The 21,151-nt window shown below is 44.0% G+C and overlaps 3 protein-coding genes across 4 annotated transcripts; all 3 read right to left on the bottom strand.

Moving 5' to 3' along the window:
* Window positions 1-1,585: 1,585 nt before the first annotated feature.
* On the bottom strand, window positions 1,586-8,274 carry LOC306827729 (interferon-induced protein with tetratricopeptide repeats 1-like). The gene is made up of 2 exons (XM_079349744.1): window positions 8,135-8,274; window positions 1,586-4,110 (listed from the first exon to the last, which is right to left on the bottom strand). Exons 1-2 carry the CDS (start codon window positions 8,137-8,139, stop codon window positions 2,820-2,822), a joined length of 1,296 nt encoding a protein of 431 aa, XP_079205870.1. The 5' UTR covers window positions 8,140-8,274; the 3' UTR covers window positions 1,586-2,819.
* Window positions 8,275-10,930: 2,656 nt separating this feature from the next.
* LOC306828539 (interferon-induced protein with tetratricopeptide repeats 1-like) lies at window positions 10,931-12,860 on the bottom strand (the record flags this gene model as incomplete). Its single annotated transcript, XM_079351059.1, has 3 exons — window positions 10,931-11,149; window positions 11,693-12,734; window positions 12,853-12,860. The coding sequence occupies 3 exons, from the start codon at window positions 12,858-12,860 to the stop codon at window positions 10,931-10,933; spliced, it is 1,269 nt and encodes a 422-aa protein (XP_079207185.1).
* Window positions 12,861-15,229: 2,369 nt separating this feature from the next.
* LOC306827714 (interferon-induced protein with tetratricopeptide repeats 1B-like) lies at window positions 15,230-20,030 on the bottom strand. Of its 2 annotated transcripts, XR_013779664.1 has the most exons (3): window positions 19,930-20,030; window positions 16,115-18,055; window positions 15,230-16,003 (listed from the first exon to the last, which is right to left on the bottom strand). XR_013779664.1 is itself a non-coding variant. In XM_079349705.1 (2 exons), the coding sequence occupies exons 1-2, from the start codon at window positions 19,932-19,934 to the stop codon at window positions 16,756-16,758; spliced, it is 1,305 nt and encodes a 434-aa protein (XP_079205831.1). In that variant the 5' UTR covers window positions 19,935-20,030; the 3' UTR covers window positions 15,230-16,755. The 2 variants fall into 2 exon arrangements, 1 of the variants encoding a protein (XP_079205831.1); XM_079349705.1 differs by having other exon boundaries at window positions 15,230-18,055.
* Window positions 20,031-21,151: the final 1,121 nt, after the last annotated feature.

Genomic DNA, 21,151 nt, shown 5'->3' with positions numbered 1-21,151 from the left:
TACAATAATCCAGCCTGCTGAAAATAAAAGCATGAACAAGTTTCTCTGAATCTTGTTTGGTCAGAAAACATTTGATTCTATTTTTCAGATGGTAATAAGCTGATTTTGTTACCATCTTAATGTGGTTGTTGAATTTGAGGTCTGAGTCCATAATCACACCAAGATTTCTGGCTTGATTTGTTGTTCTTAAGGACATGGATTCAAGACGAGTGCTGACCTCTGACCTTTCCTCTTTAGAGCCAAAAACAATCACCTCAGTCTTTTCTGGGTTCAGTTGTAAAAAGTTCTGAGACATCCACTCAGTGATTTCGTTGATGCACTTGCTCAGTGAGTATAAGGCACTATGGTCATTCGTTGACACTGATATATAGAGCTGTGTGTCATCTGCATAGTTATGATAGGAAACGTTGTAATATTCCATGATCTGAACGAGAGGGAGCATGTAGATGTTAAATAAAAGCGGCCCAAGGATAGAACCTTGAGGAACTCCACAGGTGATCTTCACATGCTCAGATTCATAATTTCCAACAGACACAGTGTAGACCCTGTCCCTGTAGAACCTGTCCCTGTAGACCCTGTCCCTGTAGACCCTGTCCTGTAAGTAAGATTTACACCAGTTTAAGGCAGTTCCAGAAACTCCAAGCCAGTTTTGAAGTCTGTCCAGCAGTATGTTATGGTCCACCGTATCAAATGCAGCACTAAGATCCAGTAGCACTAAAACTGAGACTTTAGATGCATCACTGTTCACATAGATATCATTTAGCACTTTGATAAGAGCAGTCTCAGTGCTGTGCTTTGACCTGAATCCTGACTGAAAAACACTGAAGTATTTCTTTTGTACCATAAAAGTGTTAAGTTGCACAAACACTGCTTTTTCGATTATTTTGCCTAAGAAAGGCAAGTTTGATATGGGTCTGTAGTTGTTAATTGATAAAGCATTCAGATTACTCTTTTTTAGGAGGGGTTTAATCACTGCTGTCTTTAGCGACTTAGGAAAAGTGGCTGTCTGTAGAGAGCTAACTACAGTTAGCTCAGAGTTAACTATCTGCAATACATCTGGTGCAACACAGTTAAAAACATTTTTTAAAAAGCTTGTTGCTCTTATGTACTACTTGACCTTGAAACCTCGACCCTGCCTCACTTTGATTGGTCGGTCTGGGCCGAGTGTGAACCTCGTCAAGAGGACCAATAACTGCCTTTCATAAAGATATCGCTGCTGCCTTGAACTAGAACATCACTATTGGTTATTAGGAGCGGTTAAAGAAATACACAGTTTATTCAGCTTTTATACCTTTAAAGTTATTGAGTTATGACAGTGTTGAAGTCATTCCCCTCTATGGTCAGATCATAGGCTGTTAATACTGGAAAGGCCTCCTTCACAGCCGTTACCTGGAGGGGACTCTCCTTGGGTCTCTCACACCCTAGTGGGTCCTAACCACTTTAAAGCAGAGTGTCCCTCCCCAGTCTATGTTTTCCTCTCTGGTATTGGAACAATGGGGACAAAAAGCTTCTTACCTTAGTCTTCTATCCCTTTGGTCCGTCGTGGTCCAACAGGAGGAAAATATAAGATCTGAAAGGAAAAGGGTTTTTGTTGGAAAGTCCTTACAATGGAAGGTTTCCTTTTATTTTATAATAACACAATTGATTAAAAACAGAGATTACAAAATAATACAAATCCTACAAAAGAGTGCTATTCTCACAGTGAGAGACTAGAGCTAAATAAAAGAGAATATAAGTCAGTTGATCACAGGTGCAGAACAAGTGTAGAGCAGAAGTCAAGTCCCAAAAAGGAAGACTGACCCAGAGAGAAGCTTGTGCTTCCCTCCTATATACTCTGGTTGACTCTCAACATCTATGTCATGACAATTTCAATATACATTTTGGGTTACGTCAAAAATAATGTAGCAAAAACAAGACATATATGGTTCTATGTGTGTTTGTCATGCAGCTGCAGGACACTCCCTGATCTCTAACAGGGCACTTGTACGCACCCCACTATGTGAGCAGTCCAGTACCCCCAATAAGATTTACAGCCTGCACTTACACAAGCGCCAACTATTCTAACACATAATAATATGACACTCCTTACAATGTTATAAGTACACATTATGCATGTAATACATATCAACTTTTAATGATAAAGTTTATGAAAGTAAAAAGATGACTATTGTGATTAGCTAAATTCAGCCTGAACTCAGCTTGAGGGGAAATTCTCCTGCGAGGGGGTAAAAGTGTCAGCCGAGCTTTCAGCTGTTGACGATGAGCAGTCTCCCTCGCTTCAGACCGGTGAGGTGAAGTGAATCATCTGGGATCTTTCAACAGTTGTCTATTGTGAGGCAGAAGTTTTGAAAAGAGTTGGTGAGGGATTTGAGGCCGATGATTATCATGTCTGATTTTGCATAGTTGAGAGATTTGAGTTCATTGAGGCAGTTTGTCAGGGTGGAGCAGGTTACAGTGGAGACGTACAGCTGGGTGTCATCTGCATAGCAGTGGAAACGGAGGCCATGTTGGCGGAGGATGTTACCAAGGGAGAGCGAGTACATGATGATCAAGAGGGGACCAAGCACCGACCCCTGGGGGACGCCTTAGGACAAAGGAGCTATGGAGGAGGATGCTGTGGCTGATGGTGTCGAAGGCTTCAGTGAGGTTGAGGAGGATGTTGAGGAGGAGGTCGTTGGTGACTTTGAGGAGGGCTGTTTCAGTGTGCCGGGAGCAAACGCAAAACGCCTCTGTGAACAGATAGAAGCCTCTGTACAAATTAGCTGAGATCTTTATTCTGCTTGAACAGAATTGTTCCCCCTAAATTTGCCTCCCTTTCTTTACTGCCCTGGCTCTGGCAGGTTTCGGAGAAACTCCTCTATATCTCTGTCTTTATTCTTCTGCAGGAATCTGATGCTCTTCTCACGGTGGTTGGATTTTTCTGGTATGGCTGCAGCCTCCTTGTGATACTGAATCGACCCGTGTCTGTGCTTTTGTACAAAGAATAAATAATCTGCATATATGTTGTAAAGCATCTGTTTGTCTGCAGGTTCTGCAGGTTCATTTTTGAGCAGCTTCTGAAATATCTGCTCAGCTTTGTGCTTGCTGTGATGTGACTTTGCACAGACAGTTGCAAGATCTAATTCTCTTTTGAATGAAGCATGTGGGTAAAGAGAGAGCAGCTCCTCGTGGAGAGCGATTGCTCGGTCCATCATGCTTTGTTCTGGATCAGGGAGACCTCTGCTGTAATAAATGATCCTCCATCTGTAGCAGTACGCAGCAAATTTCTTCAGATAACGCACATCTGGATGTTCTCCCAGAACTTTCTCTGCCAAATCAACGGCCTCATCAACTGATATGTGGTTTCTGTAAAGGTTTAGTAAGACCCACATACCGCTGTTACTGAGGTGCAGAGCTCCAGCACTCAATTTTCCTGCCAACTCACGGACTTCCTCTTCGATGTTTTCTCCTTCATCAGCACGCTGCTCAAGGTAGAGAACAGCGAGGTAGAAGTTCTTTGGATCCCGTTCCATGGCTTGTCTCATTTTCTCCAAGAGGTCAGGGACCTGCCACGGCTCACTGAAGCGTTGGGCTTTCTTTAACCATATGACATAGCTGGTGTTCCAGTCCACCATGTCCGGCTGCATGCTGGTAGCTTTCTCAAAGTATTCAACAACCAGATTCTGGTATTCTCTGAAGAACATCAGGGTCCAGGCCTTCTCAGCGTAGATCTCTGGATGGAGCTCACCCTGGGATGGAGATGGGTATTCTCTCATCAGGGCATCAACCTTTGACAGGTAAGCCTGACTCTCTGGATCATATCCCAGGTGGCGGTGCAGCCAGGCCAGGTTCCCGTATTTCACCACTAACCAAGGACCCTCATCTGCCTCTCTCAGCTGGTTGAGGGTCTCTGCAGCCTTCTGGAACAAACTCTTCGCCTCTTCATTTAACCCCAGCTTATACTGAATGAACCCCCACAGGTTGTAAATGTGACCCAGCCATCGGTTTCCCTCCTCCGTGCTGAAGTCCTCCATCTTGTGTGTGAGACGTAAAAGATACTTCCTGCTGCAGTCCAGGTTCCAGGTGAAGTGACACTGCAGGGACTCCAGTGTGGTTTGACTCTGAGCAGCACTGAAGGAGAATAAAAACACAAAGATGTAAACACATCAGCAGCTAGTTCTGACATGTTTTGATGTGTGCTACGTAAGCAGGTCTACATCGTACAACTTATCAACAAACCCAGACACACCTGTTCATCCTGCTGACAACGAGCAGAGCTCCTGTACCTTCTGCTGTACCATCAAACATGTTGACTGTATATAAATATGGACGCTGGCCATTTTGCTGAAACCTTGCACTGATGACAACATTTGGAGGCAGAATCTGGGTGAAAACAGCGATAAACTGACCTACCTGCAATCGTGACTCGTCACCCTGTATTAAATATTTGGACCAAGGAGAGCCTGGCTGCAAGAAATGTCCGTCAACAGCACTTAAAGAGACACACACCAAAACGGAGCGTTCTGATAGAGCTGGTTCCTACAGAGTCACAAACCCAGTATCAGAGACTGTCTGATGAACTTGTTTTAATGTTTTAATTTGGACTAATGACTGTACTGCTTTACATCATGATAATGCCATTGTAAAATATGCTGATAAACTACTGTCATAGGACTCATCAACTTAAATGATGATAACACTACTAACAGATCCGAGGTACAAAACTTAGTCAGAAGGGGTGAAGCAATCAATCTTGTAAAGGCCAATAATTGGACTCCTTTTAGTTTTTCGTCTAGCTCCCCACCTCCACTGTAAACAGTGTTGTTGAAGCACTGCTTCCCCCTCCTGAGGCGACGGACGGTTTGCCAGAATTTCCTCGAGGCCGACCGAAAGTCCTCCTCCATGGCCTCCCCGAACTCCTCCCAGGCCCGAGTTTTTGCCTCCACGACCGCCCGGGCTGCGGAACGCCTGGCCTGCCGGTACCCGTCAGCTGCCTCAGGAGTCCTATGCGCTAGCAACGCCCGATAGGACTCCTTCTTCAGCTTGACAGCCTCCCTTACTTCCGGTGTCCACCACCGGGTTCGGGGATTGCCGCCACGACAGGCACCAGAGACCCTGCGACCACAGCTCCGAGCAGCTGCTTTGACAATGGAGGTGGAGAACATGGTCCACTCGGACTCAATGCACCCAGCCTTCCCCGGGATCTGCGAAAAGCTCGTCCGGAGGTGGGAGTTGAAGACCTCGCTAACAGAGGGTTCAGCCAGACGTTCCCAGCAGACCCTCACTACACGTTTGGGCCTGCCGAGTCTGACCGGCTTCCTCCCCTGCCAGCACATCCAACTCACCACCAGGTGGTGACCAGTTGACAGCTCAGCCGAGTGTCCGAGACACACGGCCGAAGGTCAGATGACACGACCACAAAGTCTATCATCGACCTCCGGCCTAGGGAGTCCTGGTGCCACGTGCACTTATGGACATCCCTGTGCTCGAACATGGTGTTCGTTATGGACAAACTGTGACTAGCACAGAAGTCCAATAACAGAACACCACTCTGGTTCAGATCAGGGAGGCAGTTCATCCCAATCACCCCACTCCAGATCTCACTATCGTTGCCCAAGTGACCCCAGTAGAACAATGGAGTCCCCAGTCGGAGCACTGTCCAGCACCCCTCCCAGGGACTCCAAGAAGGCCGGGTACTCCACACTGCCATTCGGGCCGTATGCCGAGACGACAGTGAGAGACCTGTCCCCAACCCGAAGGCGTAGGGACACGACCCTCTCGTTCATCAGGGTGAACTCCGACACCTGGCGGCTGAGCTGTGGGGCTATGAGCAAGCCCACACCAGCCCGCCGCCTCTCACCGCGGGCAACTCCAGAGAAGTAGAGAGTCCAGCCCCTCTCGAGGAGCTGGGTTCCAGAGCCCAAGCAGTGCGTGGCGGTGAGCCCGACTATTTATCTAGCCGGTACCTCTCAACCTCCCGCACAAGCTCGGGCTCCTTCCCCCCCCAGTGAGGTGACGTTCCATGTCCCGAACGCCAGAAGCTGCGTCCGGGGATCGGGTCGCCGAGGCCCCCGCCGTCGACTGCCGCCCGATCCACATTGCACCCGACCCCTATGGCTTCCTCTGTGGGTGGTGGGTCCATAGGAGGACGGGCCCGCGTCGTCCTTTCGGGCTGAGCCCGGCCGGGCCCCACGGGCAAGAGCCCGGCCACCAGGCGTTCTCCTGCGGGCCCAACCCCAGGCCTGGCTCCAGGGTGGGGTTCCGCCATGCCGGGCGACGTCATGGTCCTTGTTTCTATTCCTTTCATAGGGGTTTTATGAACTGCTTTTGGTCTGACCCGTCACCTAGGACCTGTTTGCCTTGGGTGACCCTGCTGGGGGCTCAAAGCCCCCGACAACATAGCTCCTAGGGTCATTCGGGTGCTCAAACTCCCCCACCACGATAAGGTAGCAGTTCAGGGGGGTATTATGTGATAATCCTTATTTTACTGAAGGTAAATTATAATTCTACCTCTTCAATAAAATATATATTTAAAAAAAAACAATCAGTAATCATGATCATTTAAAGGAAACACAAATTAAATGTATTTTAACCGTGTCACGCTCACGGGTAGAAAACAGGGAAGGAGGACCCAACTGCAGGAAAACTCAAATTTATTAAACAACAGATAAAACAAAAACTTAATCAAATAATAAATCCAGAATTCCAAAAACCCAAAAACCCAAAGAGCAAAACAAAGTAATCCACAGGAGCAAAACAGCAAAGGCACATCAACAAACTGACTACCAGAGACCAACGAGAATGAACCGACAAGAGACTGAGGAAAACACAGAGACTAAATGGACAAGGGGTAATCAGACGTAGGTGAGACTAATAAGACAGGTGAGGACAAACAGGGTAATCAAGACAGGAGGGAAACACAGAAGGCAGGAAACAAGACAATACTAATAACATGGAACACTGAAGAAACACGAGGAACTGAAGGATGAAAACACAGAAGAACAGGGAGAAGACTAAACAAGTGAACACCAGAGGTCTGGACTACGTAGAGAGTTCAACATATCAGGGTCTCTCTGGGTGATCTGGTTTAACAAACTCTGACATACAAGATGGTGATTATCAGTCCTACGATGCCGGTTATCAACCTGAGGGTTTCCAAGAGCACGTTCACGTAAAAGGGGCGGAGCTAGCATCATTTAACCTATCACAATCATCACCGCGTCTGCCGTCAGCAGATCGTCATATCTACAAACATATTTACACAAACTACAAACTCTTTTAACAATATAACTATGTTAAGACAAACAGGCTCCCAAGAGACACAGCTGCAGGAACAAATGCAGGAAGAGCAAAACAAAGGAAAATATGCAGCTTATATTTGTCCCATGGTTAGTTCACCTTAGAACTGACTCTAATAACTCGTTTCTGCTCTGAACTGAATGTGCTGCTCTGACTCTTTAAAGTGGAGAAAAGCTTTTAGAAGTTAAACTGCAGCTCATCACAAACAGAGCAGCATGGACACGTTCAACATGAAAATACAAAGACACAAGAAAATATTCATTATTTTACATCTTCAACTAAAACGTTCCGGTACTTTCTTCAGTCTCTGTTTAAGGATATCAGTAAACAATAATCATTAACTAAACAGACTATAGTCTGATGTAAAATCATGCGGGACACATAAAGTGTCCCCCCTCCTCCTCTCGAGCTCCACGATCTAAAGATCTGATTGGTCAGTGTGCGGAGATTTTCACAGTTTGATCTCTTATCTCCAACATAACCTGCTCCGGAGCAGGTCAGGTGTTCAGCATCAGTTACCGTGGTGATTTACCCAGGTGAAAAGTAATCGACCTTCGTAGGACTGAAAACCCAGAGTTAACCCTGAAGTGACCTCGCTAAGATCAAATCCTGCTTTGTAGTCCAGGCCTCAGAAAAGACTTAGACACAGGAAAACACGAGGGGAAACAAACAGAACACTAAGGAAAGAAAGAAAACGAAAACAAGACAAAACACAGAAACAAAACCAAAGCATGACAAATAAAAAGTCCAAAAAGCATCAAAGTGAGAAAAGTAAATAATGAAGCTAAAGAATAAAAAGACTAAAAGTTCAGAATAATCAGAGATGTAAACATTCGTATGCAGCTCAGATACTCACCTCATCTTTCTGCTGTTTCTTCCTCTCAGTGGTTTTCTGAAGATGATTTAGTCTCTTGATGTTTCTGTCTGCTGACAGTCTCTTCAGCTCTCTGTGATGATGATGACGATGATGATGATGATGTGCAGCAGCTTTAAATGTCTGTGACAGAGGCGTGTCATTTTCTTAATCAGCAGGATACAAATGTGACTTTCCTTCTGCAGAATGGAAACTCAAAGCTCAAACGTGTTGTCCGCTTTATTGTGATTTGTCGCCACCAGGAGGTCTCTGCGTGTAACTGCAGTGTGGTTAAATGAAGGGTCACGGCTCCCCCTCTGAGACCACGTGCTTTTGTTGACAGAGAGTGAAGAAGCCGGTTTGTGAGAAGATGAAGAAACACGTCGATTCAAAAGGAACAGTTTATATTACCAGAGATTGATGAAGGCTGAATGTCTGCAGCCCGTTGTTTATTATGTTCGTTCAACTGTTACCATGACAACTATATAGGTCGTGGTTTTTAAGGTGGTACACCTTTTAGAGACTAAAGTAACAACGTGTCAATCTGCGTCAAAAACGCTTCATTTAGGAGAGACTACGGGTTTCACTACTGCGCGAGACGCTAGCTTAACAGTACATTAGCCGTCAACATTCACGACAAAATTAATTAATAACTTTATAAATATTATTGAAAAATCCACAGAACTGATGCGGGATACGTCAGCAGCTGAACACCACCGTTTGTTTACATCTAAACAACTAAAACAATACTTTAAAATGTGTTTATCAGCAGAGCATGAATCATCATTTCCCTTTCTCTGAGCTAGCTGTTATCAGCTCTGACCATGTGCACCATTATCACCTTATCTCTCTCACACACACACACACACACACACACACACACACACACACACACTTTTTATCATTATTTCCCCTTTAAGATGTTAAAAATTGTTCAGTGTGTGACAGGCTTTAGCAGAAATAGGAAGCAACAAGGCTTCCGTTTCTATCTCCGTCCTCCAGATAGTTTAGAGCTGAAGAAGCCTTTCAGAGGAGGAGAGGTGAAACCACTGAAACAAACAACTATGAGACGACTTCTTTGAGTGCACACTGTTCATTTATTGGTATAAAGCTTAAACACTGCTTAAGCAAAAAGGATCATCTCTATATATAATTAAAATGTCACATATGAAATGAACTTTCACATCAACAAAAAGGACTTTACATTTTCAAAGCAAAACTCTAAAATTAATTCTAAAATACAGCGTTGGAAAAAGTGTAAATCAGTGTCCTCGCTCCTCTTCATCATGTGTGTGAAGTGTGTTGTTGTAAATCCACTCTGATCCTGTATTTGATCATGTCTATAAACCCCTCTATTTCAGCCCTGCTCAGAACAGGCTGTTTCTGTGTCTGTAGCTTTAAATATGTAAATGAGCTGTGTCTGACCACGCCCCCTCTCTGGAAGGGCTCGGGTGTACTCGCTGCTTTCTGGCTCCATGTCCTATTGTTTACGGTGAGAAGGCAGACTCTGTTGCGAGAGCGCGGGGATCTCGGCTAAGCAGTTGGCGTTTTTAGGAATTATTTTAATATCCTAGTTTGTTGCTCTTATTTACTACTTGACCTTGAAACGTCAACCCTGCCTCACTTTGATTGGTCGGTCTGGGCCGAGTGTGAATCTCGTCAGGAGGACCAATAACTGCCTTTCATAAAGATATCGCTGCTGCCTTGAACTAGAACATCACTATTGGTTATTAGGAGCGGTTAAAGAAATACACAGTTTATTCAGCTTTGATACCTTTAAAGTTATTGAGTTATTACAGTGTTGAAGTCATTCCCCTCTATGGTCAGATCATAGGCTGTTAATACTGGAAAGGCCTCCTTCACATCCGTTACCTGGAGGGGACTCTCCTTGGGTCTCTCACACCCTAGTGGGTCCTAACCACTTTAAAGCGGAGTGTCCCTCCCCAGTCTATGTGTCCTCTCTGGTGTTGGAACAATGGGGACAAAAAGCTTCTTACCTTAGTCTTCTGTCCCTTTGGTCCGTCGTGGTCCAACAAGAGAAAAATATAAGATCTGAAAGGAAAAGGGTTTTTGTTGGAAAGTCCTTACAATGGAAGGTTTCCTTTTATTTTATAATAACACAATTTATTAAACACAGAGATTACAAAATAATACAAATCCTACAAAAGAGTGCTATTCTCACAGTGAGTGACTAGAGCTAAATAAAAGAGAATATAAGTCAGCTGATCACAGGTGCAGAACAAGTGTAGAGCAGAAGTCAAGTCCCAAAAAGGAAGACTGAACCAGAGAGAAGCTTGTGCTTCCCTCCTTTATACTCTGGTTGACTCTCAACATCTACGTCATTACAATTTCAATATACATTTTGGGTTACGTCAAAAATAATGTAGCAAAAACAAGACATATATGGTTATATGTGTGTTTGTCATGCAGCTGCAGGACACTCCCTGATCTCTAACAGGGCACTTGTACGCACCCCACTATGTGAGCAGTCCAGGACCCCCAATAAGATTTACAGCCTGCACTTACACAAGCGCCAACTATTCTAACACATAATAATATGACACTCCTTACAATATTATAAGTACACATTATGCATGTAATACATATCAACTTTTATGATAAGGTTTATAAAAGTAAATATATGACTATTGTGATTAGCTAAATTCAGCCTGAACTCAGCTTGAGGGGAAATTCTCCTGCGAGGGGGTAAAAGTGTCAGCCGAGCTTTCAGCTGTTGACGATGAGCAGTCTCCCTCGCTTCAGACCGGTGTGGTGAGGTGAATCATCTGGGATCTTTCATCAGTTGTCTATTGTGAGGCAGAAGTTTTGAAAAGAGTTGGTGTGGGATTTGGGGCCGATGATTATCATGTCTGATTTTGCATAGTTGAGAGATTTGAGTTCATTGAGGCAGTTTGTCAGGGTGGAGCAGGTTACAGTGGAGACGCACAGCTGGGTGTCATCTGCATAGCAGTGGAAACGGAGGCCCTGTTGGCGGAGGATGTTACCAAGGGAGAGCAACTATATGATGAACAAGAGGGGACCAAGCACAGACCCCTGGGGGACGCCTTAGGACAAGGGAGCGATGGAGGATGTTGAGGAGAAGGTCGTTGGTGACTTTGAGGAGGGCTGTTTCAGTGTGCCGGGAGCGAACGCAAAACGCCTCTGTGAACAGGTAGAAACCTCTGTACAAATTAGCTGAGATCTTTCTTCTACTTGAACAGAATTGTTCCCCCTAAATTTGCCTCACTTTCTTTACTGGCCTGGCTCTGGCAGGTTTCGGAGAAACTCCTCTATTTCTCTGCACATTCTGCCTCTGCCTCTGTCTCTAGTCTCCTGCAGGATTCTGATGCTCTTCTCACGGTGGTTGGATTTTTCTGGTATTGCTGCTGCATTCATGTGATACTGTATCGACCCGTGTCTGTCATTTTGATCATGGAATAAATAAGTTGCATATATGTTGTAAAGCATCTGTTTGTCTGCAGGTTCTGCAGGTTCATTTTCGAGCAGCCTCCGAAATATCTGCTCAGCTTCGTGGTTTCTGTGATGTGATCTTGCACAAACAGTTGCAAGATCTATTTCTCTTTTGAGTAAAGCATGTGGGTAAAGAGAGCGCAGCTCCTCGTGGAGAGCGATTGCTCGGTCCATCATGTTTTGTTCTGGATCAGGGAGACCTCTGCTGGAATAAATGATCCTGCATCTGTAGCACTGTGCAGCAAATTTCTTCAGATAACGCACATCTGGATGTTCTCTCAGAACTCTCTCTGCCAAATCAACGGCCTCATCAGCTGATGTTTGTTTTCTGTAAAGGTTTAGTAAGACCCACATACCGCTGTTACTGAGGTGCAGAGCACCAGCACTCAAATTTCCTGCCAACTCACGGACTTCCTCTCGGATGTTTCCTCCTTCATCAGCACGCTGCTCAAGGTAGAGAACAGCCAGGTTCAAGTTCTCTGGATCCCGTTCCTTGGCTTGTCTCATTTTCTCCAAGAGGCCAGGGACCTGCCTCGGCTCACTGAAGTGTTGGGCTTTCTTTAACCATATGACATAGCTGGTGTTCCAGTCCACCATGTCCGGCTGCATTCTGGCAGCTTTCTCAAAGTATTCAACAACCAGATTCTGGTCTTCTGTGAAGAACATCAGGGTCCAGGCCTTCTCAGCGTAGATCTCTGGATGGAGCTCGCCCTGGGATGGAGATGGGTATTCTCTCATCAGGGCATCAACCCTTGACAGGTAAGCTTGACTCTCTGCTTCATCTCCCAGGTGGTGGTGCAGCCAGGCCAGGTTCCCGTAGTTCACCACTAACCAAGGACCCTCATCTGCCTCTCTCAGCTGGTTGAGGGTCTCTGCAGCCCTCTGGAAAGAACTCATCGCCTCCTGGAACAAACTCTCCGCCTCCTGGAACAAACTCTTCGCCTCTTCATTTAACCCCAGCTTATACTGAATGAACCCCCACAGGTTGTAAATGTGACCCAGCCATCGGTTTCCCTCCTCTGTGCTGAAGTCCTCCATCCTGTCCCTGAGACGTAAAAGATCGTTCTCGCTGCGGTCCAGGTTCCAGGTGAAGTGACACTGCAGGGACTCCAGTGTTTGAATCTGAGCAGCACTGAAGGAGAATAAAAACACAAACATGTAAACACATCAGCAGCTAGTTCTGATATGTTTTGAAGTGTGCTACGTAAGCAGGTCTACATCGTACAACTTATCAACAAACCCAGACACACCTGTTCATCCTGCTGACAGCGAGCAGAGCTCCTGTACCTTCTGCTGTACCATCAAACTTGTTGACTGTATATAAATATGGACGCTGGCCATTTTGCTGAAACCTTGCACTGATGACAACATTTGGAGGCAGAATCTGGGTGAAAACAGCGATAAACTGTCCAGTTGTACTGTTTAAATTCTTGCTCTTTCTTTCCAACATGGTTTTTTACTGCATATGGAAAAAAACTGAACTAAAAAACTCCTCTGGGTCTTGAAGTTATATTTGGACCAAGCAACACATCATGGTTTGGTTCTGTTTCATCCTTTTATCGTTTTCATTCTGTCCTTCGTGTTCTGTTTGTTTCCTAGTGTTGATTGTTTAGCTTGTGTGTTTTAATGTTTCATAGTCCTGTGTTTACTTTAGTCTTGAGTGTGTTTCCCTGTGTCCTCCTATGTTGCCTGTAAGTTTATTTCCTGTTTTGTATTTTAAGTCTAGTCTTTGGTGTTTCCTGTTTTATTTTGTATATCTGGTTTTGGTGGTGTCAGTGTTGGGTTTTACTTTGTACTTGTCGTCTAGTGTTCTGGTCTTGTGTCACTTGTTCCTTGTGTTTCCCGCCTGTGTGATTGTCCTCACCTGTCTCATTAGTCTCACCTGTGTCCAATCAACCCTGTCTATTTAGTCTGTGTTTTTCCTCAGTCCTTTGTCGTTTCATTGTCTATGATGGTTGTCTTTTGCAGTTTGTCTGTGTCTCTGTCTTTTGGTCTGAGCCTGTCTTTTCATCTCCCTGCTGATTCGATTTACTTTGGTTTTTGCTCCTCATGAATTTTTGCACCTTTTGGATTTATTTAAGTAAGTTTTAATTTTTACCTTTTGTTTAAATAAATCTTTTGTTTTCTGCAATTGGGTCCTCCATCCCTGTTTTTCCACCACCGACCGTGATAATACAGCACAGATGTTTCATTCACACCACAAGAAACAGTTTGAAAAGGTGAAAAGGGGAACAAAGTCATCTACGTATTACTTTGTTTTTATTGCATGAAGAAACAGGAAGTGAAAAGGTGATGTGCAACCTCTTACAAAATCCTGCTGCAAACACTGTTTTTATTAATACAAGTAAGAACATTACAGATCCCTAACGTCCTCGTACCTTTTTATGATTACGCACATTTACTTGTTAGCAAAGTATTGATATTCTGTGGTAATCCTTATTTTACTGAAGGTAAATTATAATTCTACCTCTTCAATAAAATTAAAAAAAAACAAAAAACAATCAGTAATTATGATCATTTAAAGGAAACGCAAATTAAAATTATTTTTACTTCAGACAAATAAAAAGTCAAAAAAGCATCAAAGTGAGAAAAGTAAATATTGAAGCTAAAGAAGAATAAAAAGACTAAAAGTTCAGAATAATCAGAGATGTAAACATTCGTATGCAGCTCAGATACTCACTTCATCTTTCTGCTGTTTCTTCCTCTCAGTGGTTTTCTGAAGATGATTTAGTCTCTTGATGTTTCTGTCTGCTGACAGTCTCTTCAGCTCTCTGTGATGATGATGATGATGATGATGATGATGTGCAGCAGCTTTAAATGTCTGCGACAGAGGCGTGTCATTTTCTTAATCAGCAGGATACAAATGTGACTTTCCTTCTGCAGAATCGAAACTCAAAGCTCAAGCGTGTTGTCCGCTTTATTTTGTTTTGTCGCCACCAGGAGGTCTCTGAGTGTAACTGCAGTGTGGTTAAATGAAGGGTCACGGCTCCCCCTCTGAGACCTCGTGCTTTTGTTGACAAACAGAGAGTGAAGAAGCCGGTTTGTGAGAAGATGAAGAAACACGTCGATTCAAAAGGAACAGTTTATATTACCAGAGATTGATGAAGGCTGAATGTCTGCAGCCCGTTGTTTATTATGTTCGTTCAACTGTTACCATGACAACTACATAGGTCGTGGTTTTTAAGGTGATACACCTTTCAGAGACTAAAGTAACAACGTGTCAATCTGCGTCAAAAACGCTTCATTTAGGAGAGACTACGGGTTTCACTACTGCGCGAGACGCTAGCTTAACAGTACATTAGCCGTCAACATTCACGACAAAATTAATTAATAACTTTATAAATATTATTGAAAAATCCACAGAACTGATACGGGATACGTCAGCAGCTGAACACCACCGTTTGTTTACATCTAAACAACTAAAACAATACGTTAAAATGTGTTTATCAGCAGAGCATGAATCATCATTTCCCTTTCTCTGAGCTAGCTGTTAACAGCTCTGACCATGTGCACCATTATCATCTTATCTCTCTCTCACACACACACACACACACACACACACACACACACACACACACACACTCTTTTCATCATTATGTCCCCTTTAAGATATAAAAAATTGTTCAGTGTGCGAAAGGCTTTAGCAGAATTAGGAAGCTAATGGTCCAACAAGGCTTACGTTTCTATCTCCGTCCTCCAGATAGTTTAGAGCTGAAGAAGCCTTTCAGAGGAGGAGAGGTGAAACCACTGAAACAAACAACTATGAGACGACTTCTTTGAGTGCACACTGTTCATTTATTGGTATAAAGCTTAAACACAGCTTGAGCAAAAAGGAGCACCTCTATATATAATTTTAATGTCACACATGAAATTATCTTTCACATCAACAAAAAGGACTTTACATTTTCAAAGCAAAACAAATTTATGGAAAATCCATTAATTCTAAAATACAGCGTTGGAAAAAGTGTAAATCAGTGTCCTCGCTCCTCTTCATCATGTGTGTGAAGTGTGTTGTTGTAAATCCACTCTGATCCTGTATTTGATCATGTCTATAAACCCCTCTATTTCAGCCCAACTCAGAACAGGCTGTTTCTGTGTCTGTAGCTTTAAATATGTAAATGAGCTGTGTCTGACCACGCACCCTCTCTGGAAGGGCTCGGGTGTACTCGCTGCTTTCTGGCTCCATGTCCTATTGTTTACGGTGAGAAGGCAGACTCAGAGGGCAGAACAAACACCTAGCTGTGGGAGTGTCACCCACCTGGGGGAGGGGCTACTGCCCTTTGTGATGTCATGAAGGGAACATCTCCAAACGGCCTGTTTGAGCACACATTTTCTGAAAAGTGGAGGAGGCAGAAGACGGAGAGGATGGACTTTTCTCATCATGGTGGGTTTGTAAACAGACTGGAGACACATATAGAATCATGATGAAGTGGATTTGACAGAATATGGAACTTCAGCCTGAAGTATCTCGGCTGGTTTATTAATAAAATCTTAATAAATTGGGACGCTTACATCCGAGTGATTGGAGTACTGGACGGATGTTCTTGGGGTGAAAAAAGTTGTTTTTGTGAGCTGGGTGACGTGGTGATGAAACGAGAGGTCGCTGTTGAAAATGACTCCAAGATTGCAGATACGTGTGGAGGGGGACAGAGTGGAGTTGTCTATTGTGAGACAGAAGTTTTGAAAAGAGTTGGTGAGGGATTTGGGGCCGATGATTATCATGTCTGATTTTGCATAGTTGAGAGATTTGATTTCATTGAGGCAGTTTGTCAGGGTGGAGCAGGTTACAGTGGAGACGTACAGCTGGGTGTCATCTGCATAGCAGTGGAAACGGAGGCCATGTTGGCGGAGGATGTTACCAAGGGAGAGCGAGTACATGATGAACAAGAGGGGACCAAGCACCGACCCCTGGGGGACGCCTTAGGACAAGGGAGCGATGGAGGAGGATGCTGTGGCTGATGGTGTCGAAGGCTTCAGTGAGGTTGAGGAGGATGTTGAGAAGGAGGTCGTTGGTGACTTTGAGGAGGGCTGTTTCAGTGTGCTGGGAGCAAACGCAAAACGCCTCTGTGAACAGATAGAAACCTCTGTACAAATTAGCTGAGATCTTATTCTGCATGAACAGAATTGTTCCCCCTAAATTTGCCTCCCTTTCTTTACTGCCCTGGCTCTGGCAGGTTTCGGAGAAACTCATCTATTTTTCTGCACATTCTGCCTCTGCCTCTGTCTCTAGTCTCCTCCAGGATTCTGATGCTGTTCTCACGGTGGTTGGATGTTTCTGGTATGGCTGCAGCCTTCATGTGATACTGTGTTGACCTGTGTCTGTCATTTTGATCATGGAATAAATAAGTTGCATATATGTTGTAAAGCATCTGTTTGTCTGCAGGTTCTGCAGGTTCATTTTCGAGCAGCCTCCGAAACATCTGCTCAGCTTCGTGGTTTCTGTGATGTGACTTTGCACAGACAGTTGCAAGATCTAATTCTCTTTTGAGTGAAGCATGTGGGTAAAGAGAGAGCAGCTCCTCGTGGAGAGCGATTGCTCGGTCCACCGTGCTTTGTTCTGGATCAGGGAGACTTCTGCTGAAATAAATGATCCTCCATCTGTAGCACTGTGCAGCAAATTTCTTCAGATAACGCACATCTGGATGTTCTCTCAGAACTCTCTCTGCCAAATCAACGGCCTCATCAGCTGATGTTTGGTTTCTGTAAAGGTTTAGTAAGACCCACATACCGCTGTTACTGAGGTGCAGAGCACCAGCACTCAAATTTCCTGCCAACTCACGGACTTCCTCTTTGATGTTTCCTCCTTCATCAGCACGCTGCTCAAGGTACAGAACAGCCAGGTTCAAGTTCTTTGGATCCCGTTCCTTGGCTTGTCTCATTTTCTCCAAGAGGTCAGGGACCTGCCTCGGCTCACTGAAGTGTTGGGCTTTCTTTAACCATATGACATAGCTGGTGTTCCAGTCCACCATGTCCGGCTGCATGCTGGCAGCTCTCTCAAAGTATTCAAAAACCTGATTCTGGTCTTCTGTGAAGATCAGGGTCCAGGCTTGTTCAGCGTAGATCTCTGGATCCCGGGATGGAGATGGGTATTCTCTCATCAGGGCATCAACCTTTGACAGGTAATCCTGACTCTCTGCTTCATCTCCCAGGTGGTGGTGCAGCCAGGCCAGGTTCCCGTAGTTCACCACTAACCAAGGACCCTCATCTGCCTCTCTCAGCTGGTTGAGGGTCTCTGCAGCCTTCTGGAACAAACTCTTCGCCTCTTCATTTAACCCCAGCTTATACTCAATGAACCCCCACAGGTTGTAAATGTGACCCAGCCATCGGTTTCCCTCCTCTGTGCTGAAGTCCTCCATCTTGTGCCTGAAACGTAAAAGATACTTCCTGCTGCGGTCCAGGTTCCAGGTGAAGTGACACTGCAGGGACTCCAGTGTGGTTTGAATCTGAGCAGCACTGAAGGAGAATAAAAACACAAAGATGTAAACACATCAGCAGCTAGTTCTGACATGTTTTGAAGTGTGCTACGTAAGCAGGTCTACATCGTACAACTTATCAACAAACCCAGACACACCTGTTCATCCTGCTGACAGCGAGCAGAGCTCCTGTACCTTCTGCTGTACCATGAAACTTGTTGACTGTATATAAATATGGACGCTGGCCATTTTGCTGAAACCTTGCACTGATGACAACATTTGGAGGCAGAATCTGGGTGAAAACAGCGATAAACTGTCCAGTTGTACTGTTTAAACTCTTGCACTTTCTTTCCAATATGGTTTTTTACTGCATATGGACAAAAACTGAACTAAAAAACTCCTCTGGGGCTTGAAGTTATATTTGGACCAAGCAACATGTCATGGTTCGGTTCTGTTTCATCCTTTTATCATTTTCATTCTGTCCTTCGTGTTCTGTTTGTTTCCTAGTGTTGATTGTTTAGCTTGTGTGTTTTAATGTTTCATAGTCCTGTGTTTACTTTAGTCTTGAGTGTGTTTCCCTGTGTCCTCCTATGTTGCCTGTAAGTTCATTTCCTGTTTTGTATTTTTAGTCTAGTCTTTGGTGTTTCCTGTTTTATTTTGTTTATCTGGTTTTGGTGGTGTCAGTGTTGGGTTTTCCTTTGTACTTGTCGTCTAATGTTCTGGTCTTGTGTCATTTGTTTCCCCTCAGCTTCCTGTCCCCGTTCCTGCTGAGCACTGTCGGCGTCAAGTTGAGGTTGCCCGAGGACGTCTCCTCTGCGGTCCGGCCGACGCCTCTAATCAGCAGTCCGGCCGACACCTGACGTTCCTTCGTCTGTGTTCGGGCTGGGCCCTTGGAAAAGGTCCTGCCCTCTGCTGGTCGGTCACAGGGCCGTCCACCTGAACTCTTCCCCGTGTCTGTTCGGCCTTTTGGTGTTTCCTGTTTTATTTTCTATATCTGGTTTTGGTGGTGTCAGTGTTGGGTTTTACTTTGTACCTGTCGTCTAGTGTTCTGGTCTTCTGTCACTTGTTCCTTGTGTTTCCCGCCTGTGTGATTGTCCTCACCTGTCTCATTAGTCTCACCTGTGTCCAATCAACCCTGTCTATTTAGTCTGTGTTTTTCCTCAGTCCTTTGTCAGTTCCTTGTCTATGGTGGTTGTCTTTTGCAGTGCGTCGTTGTCTCTGTCTTTTGGTCTGAGCCTGTCTTTTCATCTCCCTGCTGATTAGATTTACTTTGGTTTTTACTCCTCATGAATTTTTGCACCTTTTGGATTTATTTAAGTAAGTTTTAATTTTTACCTTTTGTTTAAATAAATCTTTTGTTTTCTGCAATTGGGTCCTCCATCCCTGTTTTTCCACCACCGACCGTGATAATACAGCACAGATGTTTCATTCACACCACAAGAAACAGTTTGCAAAGGTGAACAAGGGGAACAAAGTCATCTACGTATTACTTTGTTTTTATTGCATGAAGGAACAGGAAATTAAAAGGTAATGTGCAACCTCTTATAAAATCCTGCTGCAAACACTGTTTTTATTAATACAAGTAAGAACATTACAGATCCCTAACGTCCTCGTACCTTTTTATGATCACGCACATTTACTTGTTAGCAAAGTATTGATATTATGTGGTAATCCTTATTTTACTGAACGTACATTAGAAGTCTACCTCTTCAATAAAATTAAAAAACCAAAAAACAATCAGTAATTATGATCATTTTAAAGGAAAGACAAATTGAATTTATTTTTACTCCAGACAAATAAGTCAAAAAAGCATCAAAGTGAGAAAAGTAAATATTGAAGCTAAAGAAGAATAAAAAGACTAAAAGTTCAGAAGAATCAGAGATGTAAACATTCGTATGCAGGTGAGATACTCACTTCATCTTTCTGCTGTTTCTTCCTCTCAGTGGTTTTCTGAAGATGATTTAGTCTCTTGATGTTTCTGTCTGCTGACAGTCTCTTCAGCTCTCTGTGATGATGATGACGATGATGTGATGATGATGATGTGCAGCAGCTTTAAATGTCTGTGACCGAGGCGTGTCATTTTCTTAATCAGCACGATACATATGTGACTTTCCTTCTGCAGAATCGAAACTCAGAGCTCAAACATGTTGATTACTTTAAAATGTATTTATCAGCAGAGCGTGGATCATCATTTGCCGTCTATGCTTTTCTGAACAAGCTGTTAACAGCTCCGACCATGCACACCATTATCACCTTATCACACACACACACGTTTTGATGTGTGTGTGTATCTTTAAATGCAATGACCCCTCATGAGTTTTACCAATAGACATCACTCCTTCACTGCGATAATAAAATATTGCGGACATGCCAAAGCTTTTGCTCTCGGTTGGGGTGGAGTCTCTGGGTGAAGATACCAGGGGAGGGGATCTTTGTTTACCATGTAGTTTCTCAAGTCCTCCTCCTTTGACGATGATGTGTAGATGATGAAGAAATATCTGCTGACACTGACTTGCATGTAATATAAGACATTTATTTACAAAAACAAGAAACAGCATCAGTCCAGGTTAGCCATGTTACCTGTTAGAGTCAGCAGCCAAGTGTGATCCCTTCGAACAAAGAAAAGACTCTGGTATTTATACAATATTGGTCAAAACAACATCAGGACATTTACAACTTCATTTAGGCTTTGATCCTTCAGGTGTGCATCTCCTACAGTCCTGCACTCCCTGTGGTTCCTCAGGACATGTGACTTCAAAGGTTACACAGGTCACCATGAGGTGACTTCTTATCTCCCCCAATGTATCCTAAAGGTCTGTTCTCACTTCAATACCAAACTGTTTATCTATCACAGTCTTTAAGGAATGACCCCAAATAGACCCCTTCATTGTCTTTGATGTTAAATCAATCTCTAACCTGATTGATTGATCTGATTGATTGATTGATTGATTGATTGATAACCTAAAGAACACCATTTGTTTCACCAGCATACTTAGAATTCACATTCTTGTTCATATTACATTATGTTGCATGTAAAATACACGTCAACCACAACCCCACTGAGACAACACAAGGAGAGCACATTTAAAACAGAGATGTTTTCTCTGTGTGGTTCTGCAGAACACAAACAAAGGAC

The sequence above is a fragment of the Symphodus melops genome (assembly GCF_947650265.1).
Source record: "Symphodus melops genome assembly, chromosome: 8".
In the NCBI taxonomy this organism is placed as follows: Eukaryota; Metazoa; Chordata; class Actinopteri; order Labriformes; family Labridae; genus Symphodus; species Symphodus melops.
This window is presented reverse-complemented; position numbering and strand designations above follow the sequence as displayed.